The sequence below is a fragment of the Canis lupus genome, chromosome 19, assembly GCF_048164855.1.
Source record: "Canis lupus baileyi chromosome 19, mCanLup2.hap1, whole genome shotgun sequence".
NCBI classification, from domain to species: Eukaryota; Metazoa; Chordata; class Mammalia; order Carnivora; family Canidae; genus Canis; species Canis lupus.
The window spans coordinates 57,407,470-57,434,771 of NC_132856.1; the positions used below are offsets into that span (position 1 = coordinate 57,407,470).

The 27,302-nt window shown below is 59.2% G+C and overlaps 1 protein-coding gene across 16 annotated transcripts in view; it reads left to right on the plus strand.

Annotated features, from left to right (window-relative positions):
- PIP5K1C (phosphatidylinositol-4-phosphate 5-kinase type 1 gamma) overlaps window positions 1-27,302 on the plus strand; it is a 62,239-nt gene that overhangs the window by 7,537 nt on the left and 27,400 nt on the right. For 3 of the 16 annotated variants that reach the window (XR_012012434.1, XM_072787830.1, XM_072787831.1), the window contains exons 1-3: window positions 4,229-4,361; window positions 4,993-5,116; window positions 27,140-27,171. Coding sequence is in view for 14 of the 16 variants with exons in the window: in XM_072787830.1 (XP_072643931.1) it covers window positions 5,008-5,116; window positions 27,140-27,171 (141 nt within the window). In the remaining 2 variants the exon portion in view is untranslated. Of the gene's footprint in view, window positions 1-4,177; window positions 4,362-4,992; window positions 5,117-10,892; window positions 11,134-13,276; window positions 13,454-20,870; window positions 20,936-23,090; window positions 23,287-27,139; window positions 27,172-27,302 lie in introns of those variants that run through there. The other 13 variants (XR_012012433.1, XM_072787827.1, XM_072787829.1 and 10 more) reach the window with 11 other exon arrangements.

Consider the following 27,302-nt stretch of genomic DNA (forward strand, 5'->3'; position numbering starts at 1 on the left):
GCCGCCCCTGCGTGGATTCCTGTGCCGGGACTGGCCAACCATTTCCCTGCTGGGCAGCTGTGGGCAAGTCACCGAGTGTCCTCAGTTTCCTCACCTGAAAAATGGGAAAAGCACCAGCCCCTACGTTCTGGGGCTATTTGAGAAGTTGGATAAACGGATGAAAATGTCTGTAAAGTGCTCATAGGACCATGCTGGGTCCGCACCTTCTAGCCACGATGATCCGTCCTCAGGTGCCGGTAGGTGTAAGGCACACGCTGGATGTGGGGGGCTCAGCGTGCAAAAGAGAACGTAAAATACCTCGTTATTTTGAATACTGATTCCGTGTTGGAACAGTAACAGTAACAGTTTCAGATGTTTTGGGTTAGATTAAATTTAATCGTTAAAAGTAATCTTCCCTGTTCATTTTTCACTCTTCGAGATGTGGTTACTAAAAACTTTAAGATGACGTTACAGCTTTCCATTTAAATTGGCACGCGTGACAGTTCTATGTCCCCATGGCCTGGAACAGTGCCCGGTACACAGTAGGTGCTCAGTGAAGACTTGTGGCATGAATGAATGAATGAATGAATGATGGAGGGAAGCGCGGAGTCCCTATCTGGAGAACCTGGAGCTGGCGGTAACAGCCACCAGGGGGCGCTAGAAACCAGATAACCGGCCTCAGCCCTGGAACCTCAGTTTTCCGGCCTGTAAAATGGGAACACGACGGGATGAGGTAGGAGGCTCAGAAGCTGCGACCTCCGCCCGGATCCCCGCCCCTCCCCTCCATTCCCTAACCATGCTCTCCTGCCTCCCACAACACCAGTTTGTTTTTTGTTTGGTGTGTGTGTGTGTGTGTGTGTGTGTGTGTGTTTTCCCCCAGTAATGCATGCACCCTAAAGAGTCATCATTTAGGTTTGCTAAACTTAGCAGTGCCACTGCCACCCCACAGTTCCTCCCTTCCCAGAGGCACCCCTCCTTGAGCGTCTTTTAACTGATTATTTGGACATTCACTTCCGCATATCTAAGTAAGACCTGTCTTGCCACTTTTTTTTTTTTTCGATGTTAGTATTGACTTCCCTCCAGGAGACTTTCAGAATCAACCTGGAAGTTGATTTTTTTTTAAAGATTTGATTTATTTATTCATGATAGTCACAGAGAGAGACAGAGAGGCAGAGACACAGGCAGAGGGAGAAGCAGGCTCCATGCACCAGGAGCCCGACGTGGGACTCAATCCCAGGTCTCCAGGATCGCGCCCCGGGCCAAAGGCAGGCGCCAAACCGCTGCGACACCCAGGGATCCCGATTTTTTTAAATTTGGTTCGTTTTCAAGATCCTTATCATTGACCCAGCCCCCAACCCTTCTCCAGTTGTCTGAGCCAGTGGTTTTCAAACCCAGGCATCTGAATTGCCTGGAGTTCAGGTGAGGAGGAGGTGGGGGGGAGGGTGTTCCCCGAAACCCAGGTTATAGGTCCCACCCACTCATGGAGTGTTTGATAGAGGAAGTCTGAGGCTGCCCAAGAATCTGCATTTCTAACCAGCTCCCAGGTGATGCTGAGGCTGCTGCTGTTGGTCCAAGGACCAGGCTTCGAGGACCATCCCTCTAATCTTCCTTCAAAATGGATTTAAAATGAGGGGTGCCCGGCTGGCTCAGTCAGTGGAGGATGAGGGACGTGTGAGTTTGAGCCCCATGCGGGGTGTAGAGATGACTTAAAGAAACAAAATCTTAACAAAACACCAGATTCAAGATGATTCAGGAGATCTATCCATGGTGTGTATCCAAAGAGTTCTTCCTGGAGGCTTTATGTTACGTTGTTTTATTTTTTATTTTTTTTAATTTTTATTTATTTATGATAGTCAGAGAGAGAGAGAAAGAGAGAGAGAGAGAGAGAGAGAGAGGCAGAGACATAGGCAGAGGGAGAAGCAGGCTCCATGCACCGGGAGCCCAACGTGGGATTCGATCCCGGGTCTCCAGGATCGCGTCCTGGGCCAAAGGCAGGCACCAAACCGCTGTGCCACCTAGGGATCCCTGTTACGTTGTTTTAAATGATAAAATGCACACAACAGGGATCCCTGGGTGGCGCAGCGGTTTGGTGCCTGCCTTTGGCCCAGGGCGCGATCCTGGAGACCCGGGATCGAGTCCCACGTCGGGCTCCGGTGCATGGAGCCTGCTTCTCCCTCTGCCTGTGTCTCTGCCTCTCTCTCTCTCTCTCTGTGTGACTATCATTAAAAAAAAATATGCACACAACATAAAATTTCCCACTCTCGCCATTTTTAAGTGTACAACTAAGTAGCATCAAGCACACTCATCGTTCTCCAGAACCTTCTAACTCCCCACATGGAGACCCCGTCCCCAGGAAGCACTGACCCCGGCCCCCGGTCCCACCCCTGGCTCTCACCACCTCCTCTCTGTCTCTGTGGACGGGCCTTCTCTGGGGACCTCCTGGGAGTGGGGTCCTACAGGAAGTGTCCTTCTGGGTCTGGGTCCCCTCCCTGAGCCCGGTGTCCTCTGGGCCCATCCATGTGGGGGCAGGTGTCAGGGTCCCTTCCTTCCTAAGACTGGAGAACATTCCAGTGTGTGGATGGGCCATATTTTGTTTATCCTTCATGCTTTGATTCCCTTAAATCTTTGGACTCCGATCTGGGTTGGCTCTCTTCTGACAGAGGGCACAGCTAAGCTGGGGGTTCCTTTTGCCACATCCTGAGTCCTATTATCCATCCCTTTCCTTTCTTGATTTGCCTCCTTGTTTTGATGGAAAACATTTCAGAAACATCTTTCTAACCTCTGGGTTTGACTGTGACCTGCTCCATCTTCCCAATCCCCATCATCCCATTGCCAAGCACCCCAGAATCCAGTCTCCCACTTCCTTGCCAGGACCCCAGACTGTGCTGAAGGGCCACGTCTCCAGAGTCAGACAGGCCTGGGTGAAAATATCCTAGGCTGTCCCTCACCGGCTGGGTACTCAGACTCCCCCACTCACCCCCCAACAGAAATCATTAGTCACGAACGAAACTAATAATACCAACATTTATTACTCCCTGAATCATGGCCTCAGAATTAGTAACCTAGACATGTCATCAATAAATTCACCATTAAGGGGATCCCTGGGTGGCTCAGCAGTTTGGTGACTGCCTTTGGCCCGGGGCGTGATCCTGGAGTCCAGGCATCGAGTCCCACGTGGGGCTCCCGGCATGGAGCCTGCTTCTCCCTCTGCCTGTGTCTCTGCCTCTCTCTTTCTCTCTCTCTGTGTCTATCATAAACAAATCTTTAAAAAAATTCACCATTAAACTTTAATGACACGAACACAGTGAGTCCTAATACAGTATGTAAACACACTGATTCACAGCATCCTTATTTATGATTTCCAGCAGGTGGCTTCAGCTCTCTGAGCTCCTGTTTCCTTCCTTCCTTCCTTCCTTCCTTCCTTCCTTCCTTCCTTCCTTCCTTCCTTCCTTCCTTCCTTTCTTTTTTTCCTGTTTTCTTTGTGTGTGTAAAATGGGAATGATAAGAGTCCCAATCTGGTTGATCAATACTTTCAAATATTTATTTTCTTCTAGGTGTTATGCTCCATATTAGGTACCGGGAACGTATTAGTAGTTTAAAAAAAAAAAAAAAGGCAAACAAGAAATAGGTCCCTAACTTACAACGGGATTGTACTCAGAGGCTTTAGCATCTAGCCTGATATTTAATTGCATCGTTATTTGTATCTTCGCATTACATCATACATAGTGTTATATATTATATACGTCTGCGACGCTTTAACATTATCTCTGTTGTCAAAATTATGTACTTTTGTCTGGCGGTATTAATTTGCCTGCACCTTCCTACCGCGTCATTTATATGCCGTGCACGTTAACACAGATCCTGTTTATTTTTACTTATTGCGTCATTTGTTGCGTCATCATAGCTGCTCCTGACGACAAAGCGCAGAAGTTGTCATCCGCGATGCGATGCTGACAGCGCTTCGCTCCTCGTAGTCAGCGCTTGGGTCTGTGACCCGCGCGGGTTATCCCGGCTCTAACCTTAGGGACGCGCGCGGCGCCGCCCTTCCACCCCCCGGGCGCTTGGGGGCGCTCGAGGCGCGGGGACGCACGCAGGCCCGCCCCGAGCCCCTGCCGGCGGCGCGCGTGCTGTGCGCAGGCGCACGCAGGCCCCGCCCCCGGCCCGCCCCGGCCCCGCCCCCGGCCCCCTCCCTCCGCCCTCCAGCCCGCGGCGGTTGTTGTTCGGCGGCGGCGGCCGCAGCTCGGGTGCAGCCTCGGCCGCCCGCCCGCCGGCCGGTCCGCGCGCGGCCATGGAGCTGGAGGTGCCGGACGAGGCGGAGAGCGCCGAGGCGGAGGCCGTGACCTCGGAGGCGTCCTGGACCACGGAGAGCGGCGCGGCGGCAGGTAGCGGGGCCGGACCTCCTCCCTCCGCGCTCCCCGATGGGCCCGCCCGCCTCCCCCCGCCGCGGCCCAGTGGACCCGCCCGAGCGCCGGAGGGGCGCCGGGACCGCCGCGGGGAGGCCGGAACGTTCCACTCGGGGGCGCTCCCGGGGGGGGATGGGGCGCCCCTCGCCGGGGCTCGCGGGGCCGCCGCCCTGCCCGGGGGCTCCCGGGGCGCGTGCGGGGCCGGTTCGGGAGCAGCCCCCGTCCGAGGCGTGCAGGGAACCGGGGTCCGCACCTCGGGGCGGGCGGGGGTGCACGCGGAGGGTGGGCGCGCTGCCTCCCGCCGAGGGCGCCCGGGGTCGCATCCCACCCAGTCTGGTTGGCGGGGGCCGCGCCTGCCCGGTGAGCGGGGCAGGGGCGCTGACAGCCCCGCTCCCTGGGCCGCCCGCAGCACAACCGTGGGCACATCCTCTGCTGAGCGGTGCGCCGAAGGCCAGGAGCTGCCACGGGGGAGGCGGGGGGTCTTTGAGGCCATCTGGGTCAGCCTCCTGGCTGCCTCATTCCTCCTCATTTGGGAGTCCCCCAAACCCCAGTTTCTAGTGCACTGGCCACTCATTGCCGTTCTGGGCCTCGGTTTCCCTGCTTGCAACAGGAGGGGGCTGAGGACATGACATCTGGACGGCTCTGCAGGCAGGTGGAGCAGAAACAGGCGGCCCCCCTCACCCCACAGCCTTCTCCCTGGACGCTGGAGGGGGCTGCCTCCTCCAGAACAGCAGGTGTGCAGAGCGAGGTGGCCCGGCCCAGCCCCGGAGGCTCCCGGCCAGCCGTGTCCGGGGCACTCGCAGAGCCCAGCTGCTGCCCGGAGGGATGGCCCCTTGTCCCCCAAGGTTCCTTCTGGGTCACATTCTCAAGCTTCCAAACAGAAGTTTCCGGATCTGCAGGATCCTCCGCTCTCCTCGGGCAGCCCTCGCCAGCAGAGGCCCTGCAGACACCCACATGGGCATCCGTCCTCCTTCTCCCCCAGGCCTCCTGAAGCTTCCTTGGCAGGCAGGGCGGGATGTGCTGTGTGGCTGGGGCGGGGGGAGGGGGGCTGGGCGAAATGTCTGGGGAGAGAGCGCCAGGGCCAGCGAGCGAGCTTCCCCCAGGCTCTGGAAGGCTCCCGCCGCTTCTGTCCCTACTGCCATCTGGAAGTGCTTGGTAGATGACCCGCTTCCCTTCCACCATCCGGTTGCCGGTTGCCTCGCCCTTGTTCTTGGCCGGGCCCGGTGCCCTGGCCTGGCTGGCCCTAGACGTGGTTCGGGCACCCAGCCGTGCTCCTTTATCAGACCCCTGGCCCGCACGATCAGCCCTCCGACCTGGGCTGCTCAGAGACAGATCAGCCCACGACCCAGTGATCACAAGGAAGCCACAGAGCTAACATTTATTTTATCAGGGGCTCAGTGAGCCACACGGGGGGCAGATAGAGCCCCAGGCCCCAGCGGTGGCGGGGTGGCGGGTTTAAGCAAGGGGACGTGGGAGATAAGGGACCGGCCCTGACTGCCCGTCACCAAGATCCGCAGAAATCTGACTCCCCCAGCAAATCATTTACTTCACTAACTTTAAAATGCAGAGCTACCGCTCCCTTTCCAAACTCATTTCTCCTGGTGTAAGTCCTCATTTGGGTAATAACTGTCCACACTTTTCCTACTGCTCCTAGAAATGTAGAAATCCATAAACACGTCTGCTTATTTTTTGCCAAAATGGTTCCATGCCGCACCAGGGGTTCTCCGCCTCGGCACTATTGACATTTTTGGCTGGAAAATTCTTTGTTTTGGAAGTACCGTCCTGGGCACCATAGGGTGTTGGGCAGCATCCCGGCCCCGCCCTTTCAGTGACAGAAACATCTCCCCTGAGTCGTGATGACCATAAATGCCCCCAGATACCTCCGGTGTCCCCTGGAGACACCGTCAGCCCGGGTGAGAACCATCGTACTGTATCTTTTATTCCATAACTTGGCTTGCTTTTTATCTGCATTTATCTTGCAATTTATCTGAATTTTTCTCCCATGTTGATATCAGTTTCTTTCTTCAGAGAGAGAGAGAGAATATGGTGCCGTGGTTAAGAGGGTGCAAACCCTGGTCGAGTGCTGTGTGACCTTGAAGGGCAAATGCCTTGACTTCTCGCTGGGCCTCAGTAGTCCCGTCTGTTAAGTGGGGTGATGTGTGTCCTGCCTGGGGCTGGCCATGAGCCTTACTGAGTTAGCATGCGTCAGCCTGTTGACAGTGTTTCATGAACATTCGACACAGGCTGTTCTAGGCACCAGCCATTACTGGTTCAACCAGCCTCCTACCGAGGACCATTTTAATGGACCTACCGGAGTCCACCTTTTAATGTTTCGAGAGATGCTATGGTAAACATCTCTGATCGTGGCCCTTGACTGTGGCCCTTTACCTTCTAGCAGTTGAAGCCCCTGCTTGGGACTGGCTGGGTGGTGGCGAGCAGATTGAACGTCAGTATCTGATGCCCACTGACTTTCTAGAAAGGTCTGGCAGGGGCCAGATTTCCGCCATAGTGGTGCCAGCTCCGAATGTTACCCGCTCCTTGATTTTGGCCAGTGTGGTGGAGGTGAAATGGTATCGTGGTGTTTAGAATCCGGTTACTTTAAATGCCCTGCTCCTTGCTCCCGAGCCTGGCCCAGGAAGGGCCGGAGGGGGGTCGGATATGTTCACGGGGCCGACTGTTAGGACCTGTGGGTTTTTGGCCTGAGCTGCGATCTGGTTTTCGGAGCCATTTCCCTCCTGTCCTTCGTGCTTGCATGATGTCACAGAACAGTTGGCTTCGTTCTCGGCACCCCCCCCAGCCCCCTCCCACATCTAATCTGGTGGCAGATTATGCTGGTTTTGTCTTCACAATGGACCCAGAGTCTGCCTCCTTCTTCCCCCATCTCTGCCCCACCTGGTCTAGCCCTGTCAAGCATCGCTGGCCTGGTCCCCTGTCCCTGCTGTGCTCCCTACAGCTCATTCCAGAAGGCTCCCATTAAAAACTGACTTAGGGGGCACCTGGGTGGCTCAGTGGTTGACCATCTGTCTCGGGCTCAGGCTGTGACCCCGGGGTCCTGGGATCGAGTCCTGCATCAGGCTCCCCGCAAGGAGCCTGCTTCTCCCTCTGCCTGTGTCTTTGCCTCCCTGTGTGTGTCTCTCATAAATAATTAAAATCTTTAAAAAAAGAAAAAAAACAGACTTAGGTTCCACCCTCCTCTGCCCACCGCCCTCCAGGGCACCCACCTACCTGGGATAAAAACCCAAGTCCTCCCCAAGGCCCATGAGGGCCTTCGCCACCTACCTGCCTCCCCTCCTCCCTCTCTCCCCCTCCCCCTCTCACCCACTCTGGTCCAGCCACGTGGGCCCCTTTGCTGTTCCTCCATCACACTAGGTGTGGTCCTGCCTCAGGGCCTTTGCACATATGCCCTCTGTCTAGAATGTTTGTCATTTCTGTGTTGTTTGCTTCCTTAGCTCTTTCAAGTTTTTGCTCAAATAGCTCCTTGTCAGTGAGGCCTCCCCCAGCATTGGAAGGAGGCCTGAAGGAGAGAAAAGAAGATGGCACAGCCCCGGCAAAGGCCTGTGTGCTTGAAAACCAGCAGGAGCCCACGGGGCTGGGGTGGGGCATTGTCACCGGAGGCCTCCTCTGTAGTTGTGGGCGCATGGTCCCTCACCCCCTGCTGCCAGTCATCTGTGTGCTTCGGAGGCAGAAATCTCCCAGATGGAATTGTGCCCTGGGTGCTTCTTGGCAACGTGACGCTTTTGCCTCTGCCAGTTTCGTCCCCTCCATGGAGAGGCCTTGGCAGCTAGACTGCTTGGTCCACATCCTGCGTGCGTCCTCCACCAGCCAGGGGCCCCCACCTCAGGGTGTCCACCTGGGAAATGGGTGCGACGGCTGCACGTTTCTCATGGGGCTGGGTCAGGCCGGTGGCCCCTACGGCCTTAGCGCCCTGGGCCCTTAGCTGGCCCCGGGTGGGTGCTGGGCTCCTCCCTCCTCCGGTCAAGGGCCGCGTGCTGGACCTGCTGCCTGCAGAGCCTGGCGCGGGGTGGGGTCTGCCATCAGGCTCGGGGTTCCTGGGGACACCCAGTTGCTTCTTCGTCTTTGAACAAGGCCCCTTAAACATCAGGCACCCACAGAGGGCCAGCTGGGCCGGTGCAGTGACCCGGAGGCTCCCTTGCGCTCTCGACACACAGGCAGGCAGGGTCGGGGCTCAGCCACTGGGCCATGGGGTCAAGCCCCTCCAGCACCAGTTTTCATCAGTAGTTTTATTCACACACAGCTGCACCCACCCACTCACGTGTGGCCTGAGAAGACTTTTTGCTCGTAGACTTCATGGCCTGCAACGTCAGGCATACTCACGGTCTTGTGCTTTACGGAAAGTGGAAAGTGTTTGTTGTCCCCTGGGTGAGAGCAGGCTGGTCAGTAGTGAGCGTGCAGAGGAAAAAGAAACCAGTGTCGGGGCGACTGCCAGTGCGGGGCCAGCTGCAGTGGGGTGGTTGGGGAGGGGTGGCCTAAGTGAGAAGTGCAGCCACGGGTCAAGTGTTCTGGGCAGAGGGGTTAGCCCATGCAAAGGCCCTGAGGTAGGCATGAGCTTGAGTCATTTGATCCATGGAAACAAAATTGGTGTTGTGGGTGGCTCTGAAACGGGCAGGGCCAGTCATGTGGGGTTGTGGGGTGGGGGTGGGGGGCCTGGCCCAGCTTCCTAGGGCAGGTACCAGGTGAGCTGTGCTGAGCGGTGCTGGGGGCCTGGATGGAGGCTGAGGGAGCCGAAGAACCCACAAGGGATTGGCCCCTGCCTTGGAGCTGGTGGGGGGCCTTGGGGAGAGCCTGGGGAGGAGCAAGTTGTTGCAGGCTGGTGCTGATGTGGGAGGGGCACGCAGGGTCTTGGCCTGGGTCCGGCCCCCCTTGCCCCCCGGACGCTGTGCCTCTGAGCCAGTGCAGTTGCTGCTCCCCATGTCAACTCCTTTCAAGATGAGGGCAGTGGGGTCCTGGGGATTCGGGAGGCAGGAACGGGGGGGGGGGGGGAGGCCTGCAGCCCCTGGGTGGCGCTCACCAAATGACAGATTCGTGATGTCAGCATTCAGAGCTGGGGAGGCCCGGGCTCCAGGGGGGTCTCGGGCTCCCGGGCCTTCCTGTCTGCACCGCCTGCTGCTGTAGCTGAGCCACGTGTCGCCACTCGTGACAAGGCAGGTTGAGACCCCACTGAGGATTGCCTGCCGCTGCCAGCTGGACAGGGGGGCCTGGAGCTGTGGGCTGCCCCGTGTGGGGATTATGGGCCCGGGGGATTAGCCACGGGGCCCTGCACCTGCTTTACCAGCCGGCCACCCTGACAGGCTTGGGGTCCAGCCCGAGGGGCCCCGCGAGCTTGAGTCCGTGTGAAGGCGTCTTGGGGACTTAGCCTGGCTTTTGGTTGGAAGAAGCAACCCCCAAAACGGTGACAGTTTTGTCACAGTTGCTTTTTGTCTCTTGTTTACACCGTACACACGTTTCTTGGCCTTTATTCCCCTGGAAGCTTTAAGGAAGTGGGGTGAGCCTCGGGTATTCGTGTATGAAGGACGCCCCGAGGTGCACTTGGGCCAGTCCCCTCCTCATTGCTCACCCCTGTTCCCACATTTAATAACTCACGTCTCACAACTCTCTGTATCTTCTGGGAACTGGGCGGTTGTAACTTTCCCATATTCATTCGGGGTCTTTTTCTTATTGATTGGTGGAAGCTCTTTATATATCGTGAACAGTGTTCATTTTTGTTCTTTTTAATTTATGCACAGGTATGAGTGGTCTTTTCTCATCTCTTATGATGATAAATAATGTCAGGCAGATATCTTTGTATTTACGTGGCCAAACTTATCAATCTCTACTCTTACGGTTTCTCGGTTTGGTGTCGTGGACAGAAGAGTTCCCTGTTCTGAGGTTATAATTTTTCTAGAGCCTCTGTAGTTTCACTTAAAAAAAAAAACAACACATTTAAAATCTTGCTATATTTGGAACTCATCCCTACACAAGGTGTAAGAGAGTCTACTGTTCCGTGTTTTTCCAGGTGGTTCGGGGTTGTCCCAACTCTACTTTCTGGATAAGCTGCTTTTCCTCCCTGATTTGAGATGCCACCTTTATCACATACCAGATTCGTGCACGTGGCTGCTCTATTTCTGGACTTTCTATTCTGTCCCACTCATCCGCCTGGTTCTTGCAGCAGGCGAGTCTGTAACGACGAGTAATAACATGTTTCCTTTAAAAAAGCAACAATCAGACCTGTGGTCAGGGGAGAGGGAAGATTCCTGTCTCGCCCTCTGCTTCCAGGAGAGATAACCGTCATCCCAGGTGGTTTTCTGTGTCCGTACATTTTCTTTTTTAACTTCCTGTTTTGAAAATTCTCAAGCCTGCAGAAAAAGTTGCAGGAATACTGCAGCAAACACCCATAGGCCTTTAGCTGAGATTCGCCAGCTGCTCACACTTCACCACGTTACGTTATCTTTTTACCAAATGGGTATTATCACGCACGCGCACGCGCGCGTGTGTGAGGGAGACAGAGAGATGCTGCGGGCCACTTGAGAGTCGGCTGCGGACTTGATGCCCCTTTGGTCCTGACACACCCAGGTGGCCGGTTTTCCTCATTCGCGTCGGTTCTGTCCTGTAAGGTCGGCGCGAACACCGAGTCCGTGGATACGGAAGCAGGGCTCCCGCGGGCGCACAGGGTGAGGTCCCTGCGAGCCTCTGCTCACAGTTTCATCGTGGAAGCTTGTGTCACGTGTGTTTCTGTTCAGAGCCTCTCTGTAAGGTATGTGTGGTCGATTCGCTAAGGCTGAGGGCCTGGCCCGCGGCGCTGGAGCTCATGCGTGGGGGAGGCTTGTCCACACAGGTGTTTTCCCTTTCTTTTTTTTTTTTTTAAGATTTTTATTTATTCATTCATGAAAGACAGAGAGAGAGAGAGAGAGAGAGAGGCAGAGACACAGGCAGAGGGAGAAGGGAGCCCGACGTGGGATTCGATCCTGGGTCTCCCGGATCAGGCCCTGGGCTGAAGGCGGTGCTGAACCGCTGAGCCACCCGGGCTGCCCACGAGTGTTTTCCTTCTGAGGGCCTGTCACACACGGTCTTCTGCCCCCGCGGGCCCCAGAGCACTGCGGCTCTACGCTTGGGGGCCACTTTATTTCTTTCAGAGGGAGAGCACAAGCAGGGGGAGCTGCCGGGGCTGGGGGGACTGGGGGGAAGCAGGGAGCCCGACACCACACGGGGCTCCACCTCTGGACCCTTCGATCATGACCTCAGCCGAAGGCAGACGCTTGGGGGCCGTTTTAACCTGTGAAAATCACCAACAAAAAGCACAAAAATTCAAGACACGTCACTCATTAGGCCGTGGAAAGTGTCTGTGGTCCATGAGGTGAACCATGAAGGCAGAGTGACCTCAGCTGGACACGGGTGGGAGGTGACAGATTTCTCACTACCCTGCGTGTCTGCAGGTGACGGTGAAAGGCTCGCGGGTGTTGATTTGGCCAGTGGGTGGATCGGCTGGTACAGGCCCGCGAATAACGAGCTGCTGCGGATCCTAAAATCAGAGACGTTCTCGTCCCTAAGTGTGGGGTCAAGTCGCCCCCGAGGTCACCACTGATCCGATGCACGGTCAGGATTCCCAGGATATCAGTTAGTCCAAAACTGCCCCTCAGGGCTGCGACTGTCTCCTCACCAGGATGGGGTCCAGGATCACACTCTGTGGACCCGACCCCCAGGCCTTCCGCCTGCCGCTCGCTCAGCGCTGGTCCCCTAGCCTGCTTCTTCAGGAAGCCGCAAGATTCTCTCAAGCCTCAGGCCCTGGACTCTGTGGGGAGGCCCGCGCTGGCCTGGACCTGTGTGTGGCCGTGTTGGTGGCAAGACTGGTGAAAGTTCTGGAATCCTCTTTCTTGAATGCTGGGGGGTTCTGGAAAAGTGACCACTGGCCTGAGGCCTGCGGAGTTCTGGACCCATGGCCACCCTCCCCCATCCTTTGCAAGGCTTCCTGTTTATTGCTCTGGAAACGCATTCACTTTGTGCAGTGAGATTCAGGTGGGGGAGCAGAAGGGGATGGACAGATCTGGGGGGGGTGTGGGGGGAGAGGCTCGGCTGCTGGTCGGGGCTCTGCCCCCCCAGGCTGCTCCCTGCCCCCATTCTCGGCTCCTCCCGTTGCTCCCTCCCCTCCAGCCACACCAAACCCATCCTGTTCTTTGCTCAAAAGCATCCCATCCTGTTCCCCCAGGACCTTTGCACGTGCTCTCTCCCCCTTAGGATGCCTTCACCCTCCCCGCCGTCACTAGGCGTCATGTGCTCGGGCTTCATCCACGGGTACCACGTGTGGACACCTCGCTCTTCTTCGTTCCATACTGGGGATGGAGCGGGTCCTGTGTATCCATTCATCTGTTGATGCAACTGGGTCGTTTCTGCTGTTTTGCCAATAACGGGTGGTGTGCCGTGCACCTGCGTGGGCAGGTTGTCGTGTGGGCGGACACCCGGCTGCGGAGTTGCTGGGTCGCGTGGAAGTCTGGGTTTAACCTTGTGAACAACCTCCAGACTCCCCCACCGCAGCTGCCCCCCTTCCCATCCCACCCGCCGTGCATGAGGCCTCGGATCCCCCGTCCTGGACGGTACTTGCTCCCGGGTGTCAGCTCAGCTCTGGCTGTTCTGGGGGGCGAGGTGCCCCCCCCCGTGGGCCTGCATCCCGCTGACGACGTGGAGTCCTCTTCACGGGTTCGTCTTCCGTGGGGATGTGTCTGTTCAGAGCCTTTGCTCGTTCTTCCCTTGGGTGGTTTTTCTTTCTATTGTTGAATCCTAAGCGTCCTTTGTGTGTCGTAGAGACCGGTCCCTTCCCAGGCCTGTGATCCACAAATATTCTCTCCTGTTGTGTAGGCAAACATTTTGTAACAAATATTTTATTTATTTATTTACTTTTCAAGTGTGCTTCATGCTCAAGAGCCGGCCACCAAGAGTCAAGAGTCGTACACTTCACCGAGCCCGCCGGGCGCCGCCCCCGAAGCGCAAATGTTTCTCATTTTGAGGAAGTCCAGTCTATTTTGCCTCGGTTGCTTGTGCTTCGTTGTCACGTGCAAGAAGCCACGGCCGGACCCGACGTGGTAAAGGCTCGGCCGTGTTTTCCTCTGTTCGTTACATCGGTTTCGAGTCCCGCTGTGCTGGGGGTCTGTCCTGTGTGTGGTGTGGGATGGGGCCCCACTCCGTCCTCCACGCAGGGAGGTCCTGTCGTCCCGGCGTGGGGATTGCACCCCCCCCCCCCCGAGGGGTCGTGGTGCCCGGTGGATCTCAGCGGGCTGCAAGTGTGCACATGGACGCCTGGATCCTCACTGATGCATTCTGGACCATTCCACGATGTCCCTGCCTCTGTGGGGACCACCCGGCCTGGATTACTGTGGCTTTGTCATCAGTTAGGAAATGAGGAAATGGGAGAGGCGCCTGGGCGGCTCAGTTGGTGACGCGTCTGACTCAGTTTCAGCTCCGGTCGTGATCTTGGGGTCCCGGCATTGAGCCCCACATCGGGCTCCGCGCTCAGTGGGGAGGCGGCTTGAGATCCTCCTCCCTCTGCCCCTCCTCCCGCTCGCTCTGTTTCTCTCCAAAACAAATAAATCTGTAAAAAAGAAAAAAAATGGGGAACTGGGAATCTTCCACTGTGTTCTGCAGTTTACACTTTAACACATTAGGTTTGGCTTTGTCCTTGTGGGTGCAGCTCAGGGCCCCCCGGGGTCTTCTGAAGCCCATGTGATATCCCATTGTGCACAGGCTGGGCACTCCTGCTTGCTCATCAGCCCTAAGCGCTTACTGTATGCTGGGCCTGGAGGGAAGCCCAGAAGGAAGGAACACAGGAAGAGGCCCGCACCAGCCTTTGCCCCTGTGACCGGATTCCCACCCTGTCCCGCGCTCCTGAGCAGCACGGGCGGCAGGGATGGTCACTTGACCGCTAGACACTCTCAGACACAGTCATGCCCCAGGGCCTTTGCACTGGCTCTTCCTTCTGCCAGGGAGGCTCTGCTGGCTATAGTGTGGCTAGTGCTTCGGCGTCTCCTTTCCTCTGTGTGCTTGCGGCTCAGGCTGGAGCCCGATTGCCCAGAATCACACTCATCTGTTCCCACTTTTTCCTGGAGCACCTCAGGCCAGTGGCCTGGCTGGCCTCTTGGAGCCTTGGCTTCCACGTCATTAAGTGTAGGTAGCAGCAGACCCACCGCCTAGGGCTGCTGGAGGATGTGGTGAATTCACACGCAAGGGTGTCCCACGCTGCCGGCCCCACGTTCAGGCTCAGCAAACGTCAGCTCCTTGGTGCTGTGTCCGCAGCCCTGCTGCTCTCTAGCCGGTGCTGGAGCGTCAGGCAGGAGAGGCCCAGTGGTTAGAGACACAAAGCAGGCTGTGCCCCAAGCCTCCTGCTCCCCTGTCTGCCTCCTGAGCCAGGCTTTTCGTGCCCCGGCCCCCAGGCCTTGTCGTGACTCCCCGTGTGCCTCCCCGCGTCACCACCAGGCAGGAGGGAGCAGATACTGTGTGGGCGGCCCTGCCGAGCGGCTCCCTGAGCTGTGGCCATGAAGCACAATGTGCTTGCTGCCCTCAGGAGGCTTCTGGCCTCTAAGAGAGCAGCCAGTGGGACTGCAGGAGCAAGGAGGAGCTTTGAACTGATCAGGGGTAGGGGTTATGATGGGGCAAGTGGGGTGGGGAGCAGTCTTCAGCCAGGTGTGCAGGGAGGGCCTCTCTCTGGGGAGGAGACTTTGATCCAGGCCTGAATGGTGAGATGGGGAAGAGCATCCCAGAGAAGTGTGTGCAAAGGCCCTGGGGCAGGACTGCCTGGCACATGTGAGGACAGTGAGGAAGCCATGTGGCAGGAGCATGGGGGGCAGAGAGCCAGCCTTGTGGGCATCCCCCAGCCTGCCATCCTCATCTGTACTCGGGGGCCATGTGGAAACCCTGCGTGTATCAGGTAGCTGTTGCTGTGAAACAAATTACCCCAAATGTAGTGGCTTTAGACAGTGGCACGTGTTTATTATCTCATGATGTCTGTGTGTCCGGAACCCGAGGGCGGCCGAGCTGCGTGGTTCCCACAGGGTCTCAGAGCAGCTTGCAGTCAAGCCTCCTGCCTCACCTGAAGGTTTGACCGCTGCTGGAGGAGCCACTCCCCACCTACTCCATTGCATGCCTGGTGGCAGGTGACCTTGGTTCCCGGCATGGCAGCCACTTGTCCACCCGGGAACATGACGGTGTCTGGCTTGAGCCCTACCCCGTCGACCACACCCACCGGCCACTGCAGGAGGACGCGGGGGCCCGGCCCAGCGGAGGCTGTCCTGGAGGCTGGCCACCCGCGCGGGCTTCGGAGGGTGGGCCGTGCTGGCCCTTGGCTCGCGGGGTGGGGCAGCCAGCGCGTGCCTGTTGCGGAGGGACCCTCAAGGTGAAAGGCTCCCGTGGTGATCCTGGGGCCCGGCGGGCGTCGGGGGCCTGGTTCGGGCCCGGCTCGCCACCCATGCTGGCCCCGGGATTCTGGAGGCCCGGAGCTGCCCTGATGGGGAGGCCGGCCCACCTGGGGCTTACCATGTGCCGAGGCAATGTCCACCTGGAGCCTGACCGGCGCGCACCTGCGGGCGTGACGAGCCCCGGGCCGGGGGCCTCTGCCGGCAGCCCCGCTTGCGTCCTCAGCGCTCTTGGCATTTCAGAATTCAGGCGCGGTGTTGCAGCCCAGCCCTGGCTTCCGGGGAGTAAAAATATATCTGGGAGGAAAACTGGGCCAAGGAACCTCACACGTTGGTCCTGAGACAGCGCGTGATGTTCTGCGGGGCACCTGCCGGGGCGGGGCTCCCTCCCTCCCCGCCCGTCCTGCCCTCCTGTCTCCAGGTCAGCCTCGTCCCCGGACCGTCCCGGCTGGGTCCAGCGTTGGCCACCTGGCGTCCCCCGAGGAGCCCCGACCCCCCACCCGAGGCAGGGCGCCGCTGGCTGCAGGGCCGCGTGGGGACCCCACCCTGGGACTTCAGAGCCGACAGTCAGCGCCTGCCTGGGGGCCCTGCCGGGAGGGCCGCGGCGCTGACAGTGGGGGAGCCGGTCCTGGGGCCCCAGGAGCCCGGGGGGAGGCTCCTCGCACCTGCCCTCTTCCGTCGGTCGGGGCTTGGCGAGCTTCCGGGCAGGGCCGGTGGGCCCGGGGCGAGCGTCCCGTTCTCCCGTCGAAGCGCAAAAGCCGCTGTAGGGATCCCGAAATGGGTGCACGTGGCTCTGTGTCCATTAAACTTCATTTATAAAACAGCGTGTGGGATTGTTCCGCAGGGCGCAGTTTGCTGGTCCGGGTTATATTAACAACAGCCCCTCTCCCCGTCTCTCTCCCTCTCTCCCTCTCCCTCTCTCTCTCTCTCTTTCTCTTTCAAATTAAATCTTACGGAGGCGCAGGGGCCCTGGGTGGTTCAGTCAGTGGAATGTCCACCTCTTAGCTTCTGCTCAGGTCATGATCTCAGGGTTGTGGGATCGAGCCCGTGTCGGGTTCTGTGCTCAGGAGGGGTCTGTGTGAGATTCTCTGTCCCTCCCCTCATGCTCGCTCTCTTCTCTAAAATAAAGAAATGAAATCTTTGAAACCTGTATATCTCTTGGTGCACCCCGGGTGGCTCAGATAGTTAAGCGTCTGCCCTCAGCTCAGGTCATGATCCCTGGGTCCTGGGATCGAGTCCCACGTCGGGCTCCCGGCTCAGCGGGGGAGTCTGCTTCTCCCTCCCTCTGTGCCTCTCCCCTGCTCGTGGTCTCTCTCTCTCTCTCTGCATCTCTCTCTCTGTATCTTTCTGTCTCAATAAATAAAGTTGTTAAAAAGAATGTCCCTCTGTTGTCCCAGCAGTGTGAGGTAGGCGTCTGACTGAATGCAAAGCCACCTAATCCCCCTTCTTTGAGCCCGTTTCACCCTCTGAAGAAGAGGGGTGAGAGGCATACCCAGGACAGGCCCGGTGGGAAGCCCTTCATCAGATGTCCAGCTCGGGGAACACGTGAGAGCTGCATTCCCCCTGCCCTTCCCTTCCCCTGAGGGTCCCGCGGTGCTTGCCCTCAGCTGCCTCCACGCAGCCCTCCAGGGTTTCTCTGCCATGTGCACTGAGGCTAGCTCTGTGCCTGAGGGCTGGTAGGGGGGTCAGTGAGGGAGGCAGGGAGAAGCGACCTGTCCTGAGGAGCTGTCCTTGGAGCCAGGAGAGCCCTGAAGGTGGTGTCGTGCTGTGGGTTCCAGAGGGAAGCTGCAAGGAGAGGCTAGAACCCTGAACCCCCAGGCCCCAGGATGGGCCCCGGGGAGGCATTCACCAAGCAGAGGGGATGTGGGGAGGAGATGCGGCTGCTGCATGGCCCAGGGCCCACAGCGCGAAGGAACCTGAGCAGACAGCAGACCACAGGCTGGCGGGTGCATGGGCGCGGGCGGGTGACTACTGGGTGCTGGGTCTGGAGGGTGAGCCTGGGGTGTCCAGGTTCGTGAAAGACGAGCAGTCGCCCTCTGTCCCTGTGACGGTGACGGTGTGGGTGACACCACGTGCCGAGAGCTTGGCAGGAGGTCGCACGGGCTCAGAGCGCGGCACCAGGTCCAGTACTAGGCCCAGCAGGGGCTCTGTGCTCAAGCCCCGTAGACAGGGTGGTGGGGGTCACACAGTGACCAGATGGGTGCAGGACGCGGGCTCGCGCGAGGGAGCACATTTAGGGGCAGCAGGTCAGCCCGGGGGGTCAGGGAAAGCCACCAGAGGGCTTTGGGAGGAAGCTTCCAGTCACGCGTCAGGACAGGCCAGCTGGGGCTGCCTTGAGCAAAGCTGAGAGCCAGCCCTCGTGAGAGGTCACCAGTGAGTCCAGCTCTGCTGCCTTGAACTGGCCTGGACGTCTGAGCCTCAGTCTTCCCGGCTGTACGGTGGGTCCGGTGACAGTTGCCTGCAGGAGTGTTTGTTAGGAGGTTGGAGAAGCTGCTTCCGGGGCCCAGCCCAGCGCTGGGAAAGGTGTGCGCGCTGTAGCTTTTTACTACGGGGAACTGCAAGCCAGACAGAAGCATACAGGATGGTACAAATATGTTTTTATCGTAACGTTTTTTTAAAGATTTTATTTATTTATTCATAGAGACCGGGAGAGAGAGAGAGGCAGAGACACAGGCAGAGGGAGAAGCGGCTGCGTGCAGGGGGAGCTGGACGCGGGTCTCTGGGATCACGCCCTGGACTGAAGGCGGCGCCAAACCGCTGAGTCATCCGGGCTGCCCTATCGTAACATCTTTTTTAAAGATGTATTTATTTATCTGACAGAGAGGTAGAGCCAGAGCGCACAGAGGGAGAGGGAGAAGCAGGCGCCCCCTGAGCAGAGGGCCCGACGCGGGGCTCGATCCCAGGACCCCGGGGTCATGACCTGAGCCTCCCAGGACCCCGGGGTCATGACCTGAGCCTCCCAGGCACCCCCCTAAAGTGTTTTAAATACCTGGAGAATACTGACACCTCGTCCTTCCCACTCCCACCCCCATGGCAGCCCCAGAGTCTGTCTCCAGCACTGTGGACACAGAGCCGGGTTGTTCTGGGGGGGACGTCCCGGGCACTGGGGAGGCTGAGCAGCCTCTGGACCAGGAGCCCCCCAGGTGGGGCAGGACCGGCCTGGGTGAGAGCCACCTATATGTCACTCCCCTCTGCCCTGGTCACCGTCCCTGCCTCCCTGGGGTCCCTCTGGTCTTTAACAGGACATATTTGACGACCCCTGACTTAAGGGATAAACAAGACGAGATCTGTTTAACCTGGGGGTGTCCCTTATATTACACCTTGTTTCTTTTCTTTTTTTTTTTTTTTTAATTTTTATTTATTTATGATAGTCACAGAGAGAGAGAGAGAGAGAGGCAGAGACATAGGCAGAGGGAGAAGCAGGCTCCATGCACCGGCAGCCCGACGTGGGATTCGATCCCGGGTCTCCAGGATCGCGCCCTGGGCCAAAGGCAGGCGCCAAACCGCTGCGCCACGCAGGGATCCCTACACCTTGTTTCAAATCCGTTTGTCACTCAGCATCATGTTTAGGCCGTGCCCCTCCCTCCATAGCCCTTCATCCCCACGGCAGGGCCCAGCGAGCAGGAAATGCTCCCCAGTCTGGAACGAGCAAGTGAGGAAGTAAAGGAAAGAAACAGACTGTTCTCTGGGTAGTTGATTGTTAAGGAAGATTCCTAATTCCTGACCTGACCCCATTCAGTGTTGCAGGGGCTCCGAGTGATGCAGGCACACCTGTGGGGGGAGGCGCATCCAAGAGGGGGAGGACAGCTGGCTTAATCCCCAGGCCCTGGTTGGAGACTTGCCCTGTCTTCTGAAGTTCTAGGCTGTTCTAGGCTGTCCTGCTGCTGCTGAGGCCCCGTGTGGTTGCCCAGCGCCCACGCGGTATGTTCTCCTTGGCATGAGGGGACTGAGTGGGATGCGTTTCCCACGTGCCCTGGGGGCCAGCCCAACCGGGTTTTGGACAGTGTGGGGTGGGGGGTGCTAACCACAGTGTCTGTGTATCCAGTCCTGACAGGGACGTTGATCGAGCACCTGTGATGCCCTTCAGGCACTGTCCTGCGTGTGTGCCCCGCCCTGAGCATCTGGCCACATCCAGGTGTCCCGCCTCTGCTGTCCACCCTACCCAGTCCCTGGCGTCGTGTCCTCCCTGGTGCTCCCCTCTCACAGCCGGGCTGTCCTCCCTCCAGGGTGCTTCCCAGATCCAGGCCCACCTGTCCGTCCCAGCGTCCCCCGCCCAGCCCCACGGGACCTGTGGCCGCCGCGCTCTGACCGTGTGCCAGGATTGGGCTAGGCCGTGGGGAAGTAATGTCAGCAAGACAGTCCTGGTCCCTGCTCCATTGGTAAGGAGCAAGGCGGCCGAGCAATTAGCTCCAGACAGCGAGGTGTGTCATGAATTAATCAAGCAGGCATGGTCGGGGGTGGGAAGGACAGTCCCTCCAGCAGGCGATATTCAAGGGAGACCTGGGTGGTGGAGGACAGACAGCAGCCAGACATGTGGAGATGGATAGTGCATTCTGGCAGAGGGCGCGGTGAGTGCAAAGGCCCTGAGGTGGGAATGTGCCTTCTTGAAGGTCTGCTGGGTGAACGTGCAGAGGCACGGAGCCTCGCACACGGTGCTCCGTAACAACTGCTGCTTCCCTTGTGATTGCTCACATTTCCTTGGGCAGAATCAACTCAAAAAAACGTGCTTCTCCTAAGCTTGAAAACACCTGGCGGCGAAAGTCAAACTCCACCTTTAACCCAGAGGGAAAAGATCGCATCAGGAAAATTTTCAGCCGGGCAGAAAAGTTGAAAGGATGGGACAGTGGACGCGCACTGCGTACCACTTGGGTCCTACCATTGGCATTTTGCTGTGCTTGCTTTGCGCCTCTCCCCACTTACCTCCCTCCATCCCCCCCTTCCGTCCACCTGTCCCCCCCGTATCCCCTCCCCGCTCTGGGGCCTTGGTGCCCCTGGGGGACGGGGAACCTTCCCAGGGTCCGCTTATTGTACATCTGACAGGTAAAAGTTAACCGAAGCGTGAAACCTGGGAGAGGCGGCCGGATAAAGAGCAGGTGGTGGGAGCAAGGGGCAGAAGCTCCCAGAGCCGCCTTCTCAGCACACGTGCGGTGCAGGCCTCGGGTGAGTTGCCGGCCACCTGCTCTGCTCTGTTTAGTTCTAGCAGTCGGCCGCTTGGTTCTCTGGGATTCCTAAAATTTTGCCTTTCCTTCTGGTCTCTGTTCCTTTTTTTTTTTTCTTGTCATACTGCAGTGGCCAGCTCTCGGCTCTCGGCTGCACTCCTCTGGCGGTGGACGCTGCGTGTTTGCTGTGGGCTTTCGCTTTATGGTGTTTTTTCAAGTAAAGGCAGTTCTTACCCCTGTCCGGCCCCCATTTTCTGTTTGTTTCTCTGGTTTCTAATAGTTTTGGATGTGAAATCTGTTGAATTTTGTTCAATGCCTATCTGGATTCTGAGATGTAATCCTTAGGTTTTTCACTTTCGACCTGGTGAATTTCTTCAAACCCTTTCCCTGCCTTCCCTGTAAAATGTTGGTACCAGAACGAGACCATTAAGTCAGGTGGCATCTGTCCCAGGAGCTCACAGGCACCCTCTGGCCTCCCTGCCTGGGGCAGCGTGACCTGGGCCACTCCTTCTCTCACGTTGCAGCACCACCTGCCAGAAAGACTAGAGTCCAGAGAACATTCTGGATGGTGGGTATCGTTGGGCAGTGGTTATGCAACTAAGGGATTCATTTTTGAGATGCGTTCATATGCCATAAAATTCACCCCATTGGGGCACCTCGGTGGCTCAGTCTGTTGAACATCCAACTCTTGGTTTTGGTTCAGGTTGTGATCTCAGGGTCATGGGATCGAGCTCCGTATGGGGCTCCATGCTCAGTGGGGAGTCAGCTTGCAGTTCTGACTCCCCCTCTGCTCCTCCCCTGCTCATGGTCATTCTCGCTGTCTTTTTCTGTCTAAAATAAATAGTCTTGGGATGCCTGGGCGGCTCAGGTCCTGATCCCAGGATCCGGGATCGAGTCCCCATCGGGCTCCCCACATGGAGCCTGCTTCTTCCTTTGCCTGTGTCTCTGCCTCTCTCTCTGTGTCTCTCACAAATAAATAAAAACTTTAAAAAAATTAAAATAGTCTTTAAAAAACCCTCTAAAGTGCACAATTCATTGGGTTTTACTACATTCGCCTGTTGTGCCACTGTTACCACTGTCTAGTTCGAGAACATTCCATCACCCCGAAGGAAACCCAGTCCCCATTAGTGACCACTTCCCATCCCCCTCCCCCCGACCCCCAGGAGCCCCCTCCCTGTCCATGGAAGAGCCCATCCTGGATGTGTCACACATGGACTCACGCTGTGGGGCCTCATATGTCTGGTTACCCCGCACCCCCAAGGGTCGTGGGCTCGGGGGTCCGTCCGCAGGGCAGCGCGTGTCAGCACTTCATCCTTTGTATGACTTAATCATCTACCATTTGAATATTTTTAACGCTGTCTTGAATGTAAGGAATTTTAGTTGGATACAAGACTTAAAATTCTATTTCCCTTCTGTTTCCCCGAAGTCCCTGGTAATAGGTCATTGTATTCCTTTTAGAAACACTCTCCACGTGCACATATAATACCAGCCTCAGTCCGCTGATGCTGCGTAACAAACCACCCCAGAGCTTAGTGCCGAGAACACCTGCGTGTTTGCTCGTGATTCTGTCCCCAGCTTCAGCGGGGCGGTTCCTCCGCGGCCTCACCTGGGGTCAGCCACGCAGCCACGCTCAGCAGGTGGCACGAAATCCAGCCCTCAGCTGGGGGCCGCCTGCCTGTCCCCACGGGCTCTCCGGTCTCTGGCAGAGACCCCGCCATGGACCTTGGGGCGCAGGGTTCCCGGGGGCGGGTCAGAAGCCGCCAGCACTGCCGCGCCCTCCGGCTTCTGGGGTCACCCTCTGCTGCTCAGAGCATCACGTGGATGCAAAGACGTGGCCCCGTTCCCTCTGCCACGGGAGACTTTCTTCCACTTCTCGAGTGGGGCTTGTGAGCGTCTGGGCGGCCGAGCCTGACCGAGGTGAGGGTGGGCGCTGCCCCCAGAGGCTGCCGGGCTCCCCCAGGCTCCTCGCCGGCGGCCCGCAGGGGCCAGATCATTCTAGCTAATGAGGGAAGTGTGTGCGGCCGGGCCTCCGCGCCACTTCCTGGCTCCTCGGGGCTGCTGGCCCGGCCTGCCTTGTCCCCGTGCTTTCTTGTTTGTTCTGAGTCACGGGGACCCGGCACCCGTCCTGGGCACCCGGCAGTCCTGCTCTGGGAAGCGGCCCCGCCCTGGCGCCTGGCCTCTGCGCAGAGCTGCCGGGCCTCGTGCCCCTCTGCGGCCCCTGTCCAGTGGGGACCCGCCCTCGGAGAGCGCTGGAGGTGTCTGTCAGGGGAGACCCGGTCTCCCCGTAGTGGGGGAGACATCGCACAGAGGCGCCAGGTGCTGCTGAGTCCCTGGGAGACTGAGCAGGCGGAGGTGAGGAGTGACCTCAGAGGGGCTGTTTGGGGTGAGGTGGTTGGGGGACACCTCACAGCGGGGGACGTTTGAGCCAGGTCTTGGATGACGCAAGGGAACAAACCCCTCAAGTGTCTTGGGAGTGGTGTCTCAGGTGGGGAGGGGCCCCAACCTGTGCAAAGGCCCTGGGGCAGGACCCAAGAGAGGAGGGGAGGACAGGGAGGGGATGGAGCAGGTCGTGCAGGGCCCTGGGGACCCAGGGAGGCCTTGGACTTGTCCTGTCTCCCCCCTCCCCTGCGGGCAGAGGAGGGCGGGACCTGACCCAGGTGCTCACAGGCGCCCTCTGGGGACCGTCGCGGGGAGGACGGACGGGGGTGAGGGCAGGAGCCTGGGATGGGGTGGAGGGGACCGTGCTCAGGTGATGGCTGAGAGGGTCAGGGACGGGGGCAGGTTTTGGACGGATTGTAAGGGTACAGGTGGCTGATGGGAAGGCTCATGTCTGGTCCTGGGGCCCCGCAGTCCTCAGTTTCCACGTGAAGCAAACGTGGAGAAGCGGCTCTTGCTGAAGCTCATGTGTGTGCGGAGGGGAGAGGAACGGTTGTCAGTCGGCAAACGTTAGTAGGTGCCTGCTAAGGGCAGGGCCAGCCCTGAGGGAGGAGGACCCCAGCTCCTGCGGGGAGGACGGATGTTGACGTCATTGTCGCCCGGAGGGACAGGACAGGGTCTGCAGGGAGGAGCAGCGGTTCCTGAGTGGAGAAGGCGGCAGGTGTGGGAGCAGCGTGTACTGAGGGCGGCGGGGGCCCAGGACCGGGAGCCAGGTGGGGGGCGGGGGGCCGGGGCCAGGGCGCCGGGCAGGGGGACAGGGGGGTGGCTGGGGCCCGGGACAGGGAGCCAGGCAGGGCGGTGGGGGGACAGGGAGCTGCCTGGTGAAGGTGGCCGCAGGCCAGGGCGGGAGCAGCTACCTCCCAGGGTGGGTGCTCGGCCTGGCTCTGGCCCTAGAGGAGCATGTGGGGCTGTGAGGTCACCTGCACAGGAGTGACCCGGTGGCCCGCAGCAGGACCCGATGGTGGCGCCGGGTGGTAGGCTAGGGCGAGGGGCCCAGCTCCGGAGAGCTGGCTGCGGCCACCCATGGAGGCGCGGGGAGACCAGAGGAAGCTGCTCAGGGAGGCGGAGGATGTGCCCGAGTCACGCAGCGGCGCAGCAGGGACACCGCCTCGCCCTGAGCAGTCGGGGCCCTGGTGCCGAGGCGCCCCCCTCTTCCGCCCGGCGGCCGGCCCAGCTGGGCCCAGGCAGGTGTTGGTCCAGCCTGGCCCACTCTCTCCCTCCCCAGGCTATTTTTTTTTTTAATTTTATTTATTTATGATAGTCACAGAGAGAGAGAGAGAGGCAGAGACACAGGCAGAGGGAGAAGCAGGCTCCATGCACCGGGAGCCCAACGTGGAGCCCTACGTGGGACTCGATCCCGGGTCTCCAGGATCGCGCCCTGGGCCAAAGGCAGGCGCTAAACCGCTGCGCCACCCAGGGATCCCCCAGGCTATTTTTTAAAAATTTCCTCAAAAATGGGGTGGCTCGCTCAGAAGAGGATGGTCACGTCTCAGGCTGGGAGGAGCTCGACACAGCGTGGCCTCCAGCAGCCCGCCGGCCCGGAGCAGCCACCGCCCCCGAAGCCGCCGTCGGAGAGCAGCAGGCCGCTCCCGGCATCCTGCTGCAGTGGGGCAGTCGGGCCCCCCCCTCTCACCCGAGCCAGTGTGTGGCCTTCCTGCGGCCCCTTCTGGCACGGAGTCCAGAATATTCCAGGTGGGAGGTTGAGTCTCCCTTTTATTAGCCCGCATCTGAGTCGGGCTAGAGAGTGTGGCTGTCACGGGGACCCCAGTCACGAAGCAGGTGACACAGCGGCAGCTTGGTCGTGTCATCGGGTGTCCTCAGGCAGGTCAGGCCTGGGCAGGACGGCGTCTCAGATGCTGGTGTTGGTGTGGCCTGGAGCTGCCACGCTGCCCCTGACAAGCTGGGGGCGCCCGGCAGCCGGTGTTCCCCTGGTATCGGCCTGTCGCCCACCGAGCCCGTTTCCTTGGCTAGACCACGTCCAGCATATGGCTGAGGCGCAGGTGGTTACGGCTGAACGAGGACCCCCCTCCCCACTCAGGGTCCCCTGGGGTCGCTTTTCCTCTAAGTGTAATCCATGTGCCGTCACTCACACTTTTAAGCTTACAATTTAGTTTTCGTGTGTTCGCAATGTGGTGCAACTGTACACGCTGATTCTAGAACATTCTCGTCCCCTGGAGGAAGCCCTATTCCCATTAGTAGCCTCGTCCACTCTCCCCTGTCGATGGCGGGACGATGCCCACAGTCCTGTCTCCAGACTGGCCCCCCCCCAAGGTCTGCTGACCCTGGAGGTCTCCTTGCCCGAGGGTCCGGGGCGTCCCTCACTCAGCTCAGCCACACTGTCCCCGACCGTCCTGCCCCGTCACTCATCTCGGCTGAGGCCGTGTGTCCTGTCCTGTCACTGCTGCAGTCAGAATCATTCTCTGAATCCGAGAAGTCATTCTCGACTTCTTGTTTTCTTCACTTTGCTTCCAATGAGCGTAGCCTAACCTGACACCTGTCAGAACCTGCGCACCCCTCTCCCTCCTGGGCCTCCACCTGGTGCACCCCATCGCCTCCCTCTCCACCCAGCTGGGCCCCCACCCTCCTCCCCACCCCCTGCCTTCCCCACGGCGGCCCCCAGAGGGCACCCGTGAGCACCCGAGCCAGACCCCCCCCCCCCCCCCCCCCCCCCCGCCCAGCTCCCACCTCCCTGGGGGAAAAGCCCCAGCCCTCCCTTGCCGACCTGACCCGACCCCTCACCCGTCACCCCAGGCCCTCCTCCTGGCTCTCTCCACACTGGCCAGGCCTTCTCTGCCCCCCACCCCCCGACTGTGAGCCCTTGCAGGTGGGGGCGGTGTCTGTCCTGGTCCCACTTGCCTTCCTGCCAGCCGGACACGTGGTGGACACCGTGTATGAGCTTCTGTTGCCGCCGTGACAAGTCACCACGGCTTGGTCTAAAACCACACACCTGTGTCACTCTCTGGAGGTCACAGGCCTAAAAGGGGTCTCCCGGGGCTAAAACCCAGGTGTGGGCAGGGCTGGCCCCCCTCTACCCCCCCGGGGCCCCAGGGAGACCCGCTCCTGCCCCCCAGCTTCCAGAGGCGGCCCTCCCCAGCCTGCGGCCCCTCCTCTGTCCTCACCTCCGTGGGGGTCTGCCGGTCTCTGGGGCTCCCACCTCTGGCTCCCTCTCGTGAGGCCCCCCGGGAACCCAGGGTCGCCCCCACCTTGCCCCCCTGCAGAGCCCGTCATCCGCAGGGAGTGGCCGTATCTGCCATCCACACTCATTGAACACAGTCCTCAGCAGAAGCCTGCCTTCCAGGGGAGGGTGCCAAGGCTCAGAGAGGTCGCTGGTGGCCTCACGGGAGCCAGGATTGGGGGGAGGGCCCCCCAAAGCGCTCCGCTGCCTCCGACTTCTCTCCGTGGCAAGCAGCTCTCCCCGGGGACTGTGTGGACAGGAGCCAGGGGGCCGTGTCCACAGCCCTGGGCACTGGCCCTTCCCACCGACCCAACGGGGGCCCGAGCCTCTCCTTGTTAACCCCTGCTCCCACCAGCGGGTGTAGACGGCTTTGTCAGTTCAGCCAGTTGTTTGCCACGGGGTACCTGACGTCTTGAGGCGTCCGTGGTGGGTTGGCATCCTTGCCCGTTTCACACCCCTGGTCCTCCCATCCCTCCATAGGGGTGCAGGGCTGAGTGGGGTCAGAGGCACCTGTGTGCGGCGGAGGCAGGGTGGTGACAGCGGGTGGAGGGCCGCCCCGGCTCCAGGCTGAAGCCTCTCCCTTCTCTCCCGCAGGCTTGGCACAGAAGAAGATGGTCCCGACGGAGGTGAGTGTCCTGTGCCCGCCTGACCCTCCTCCTCTCCAGAGACAGCGGCCCGGGGTCCGGGGCAGCTGACCGCACCTCCAGGGGCCCCAGTGGCAGGGGTGAAAGTCCTGCAGTCTGGCCAGCGTCTCGAG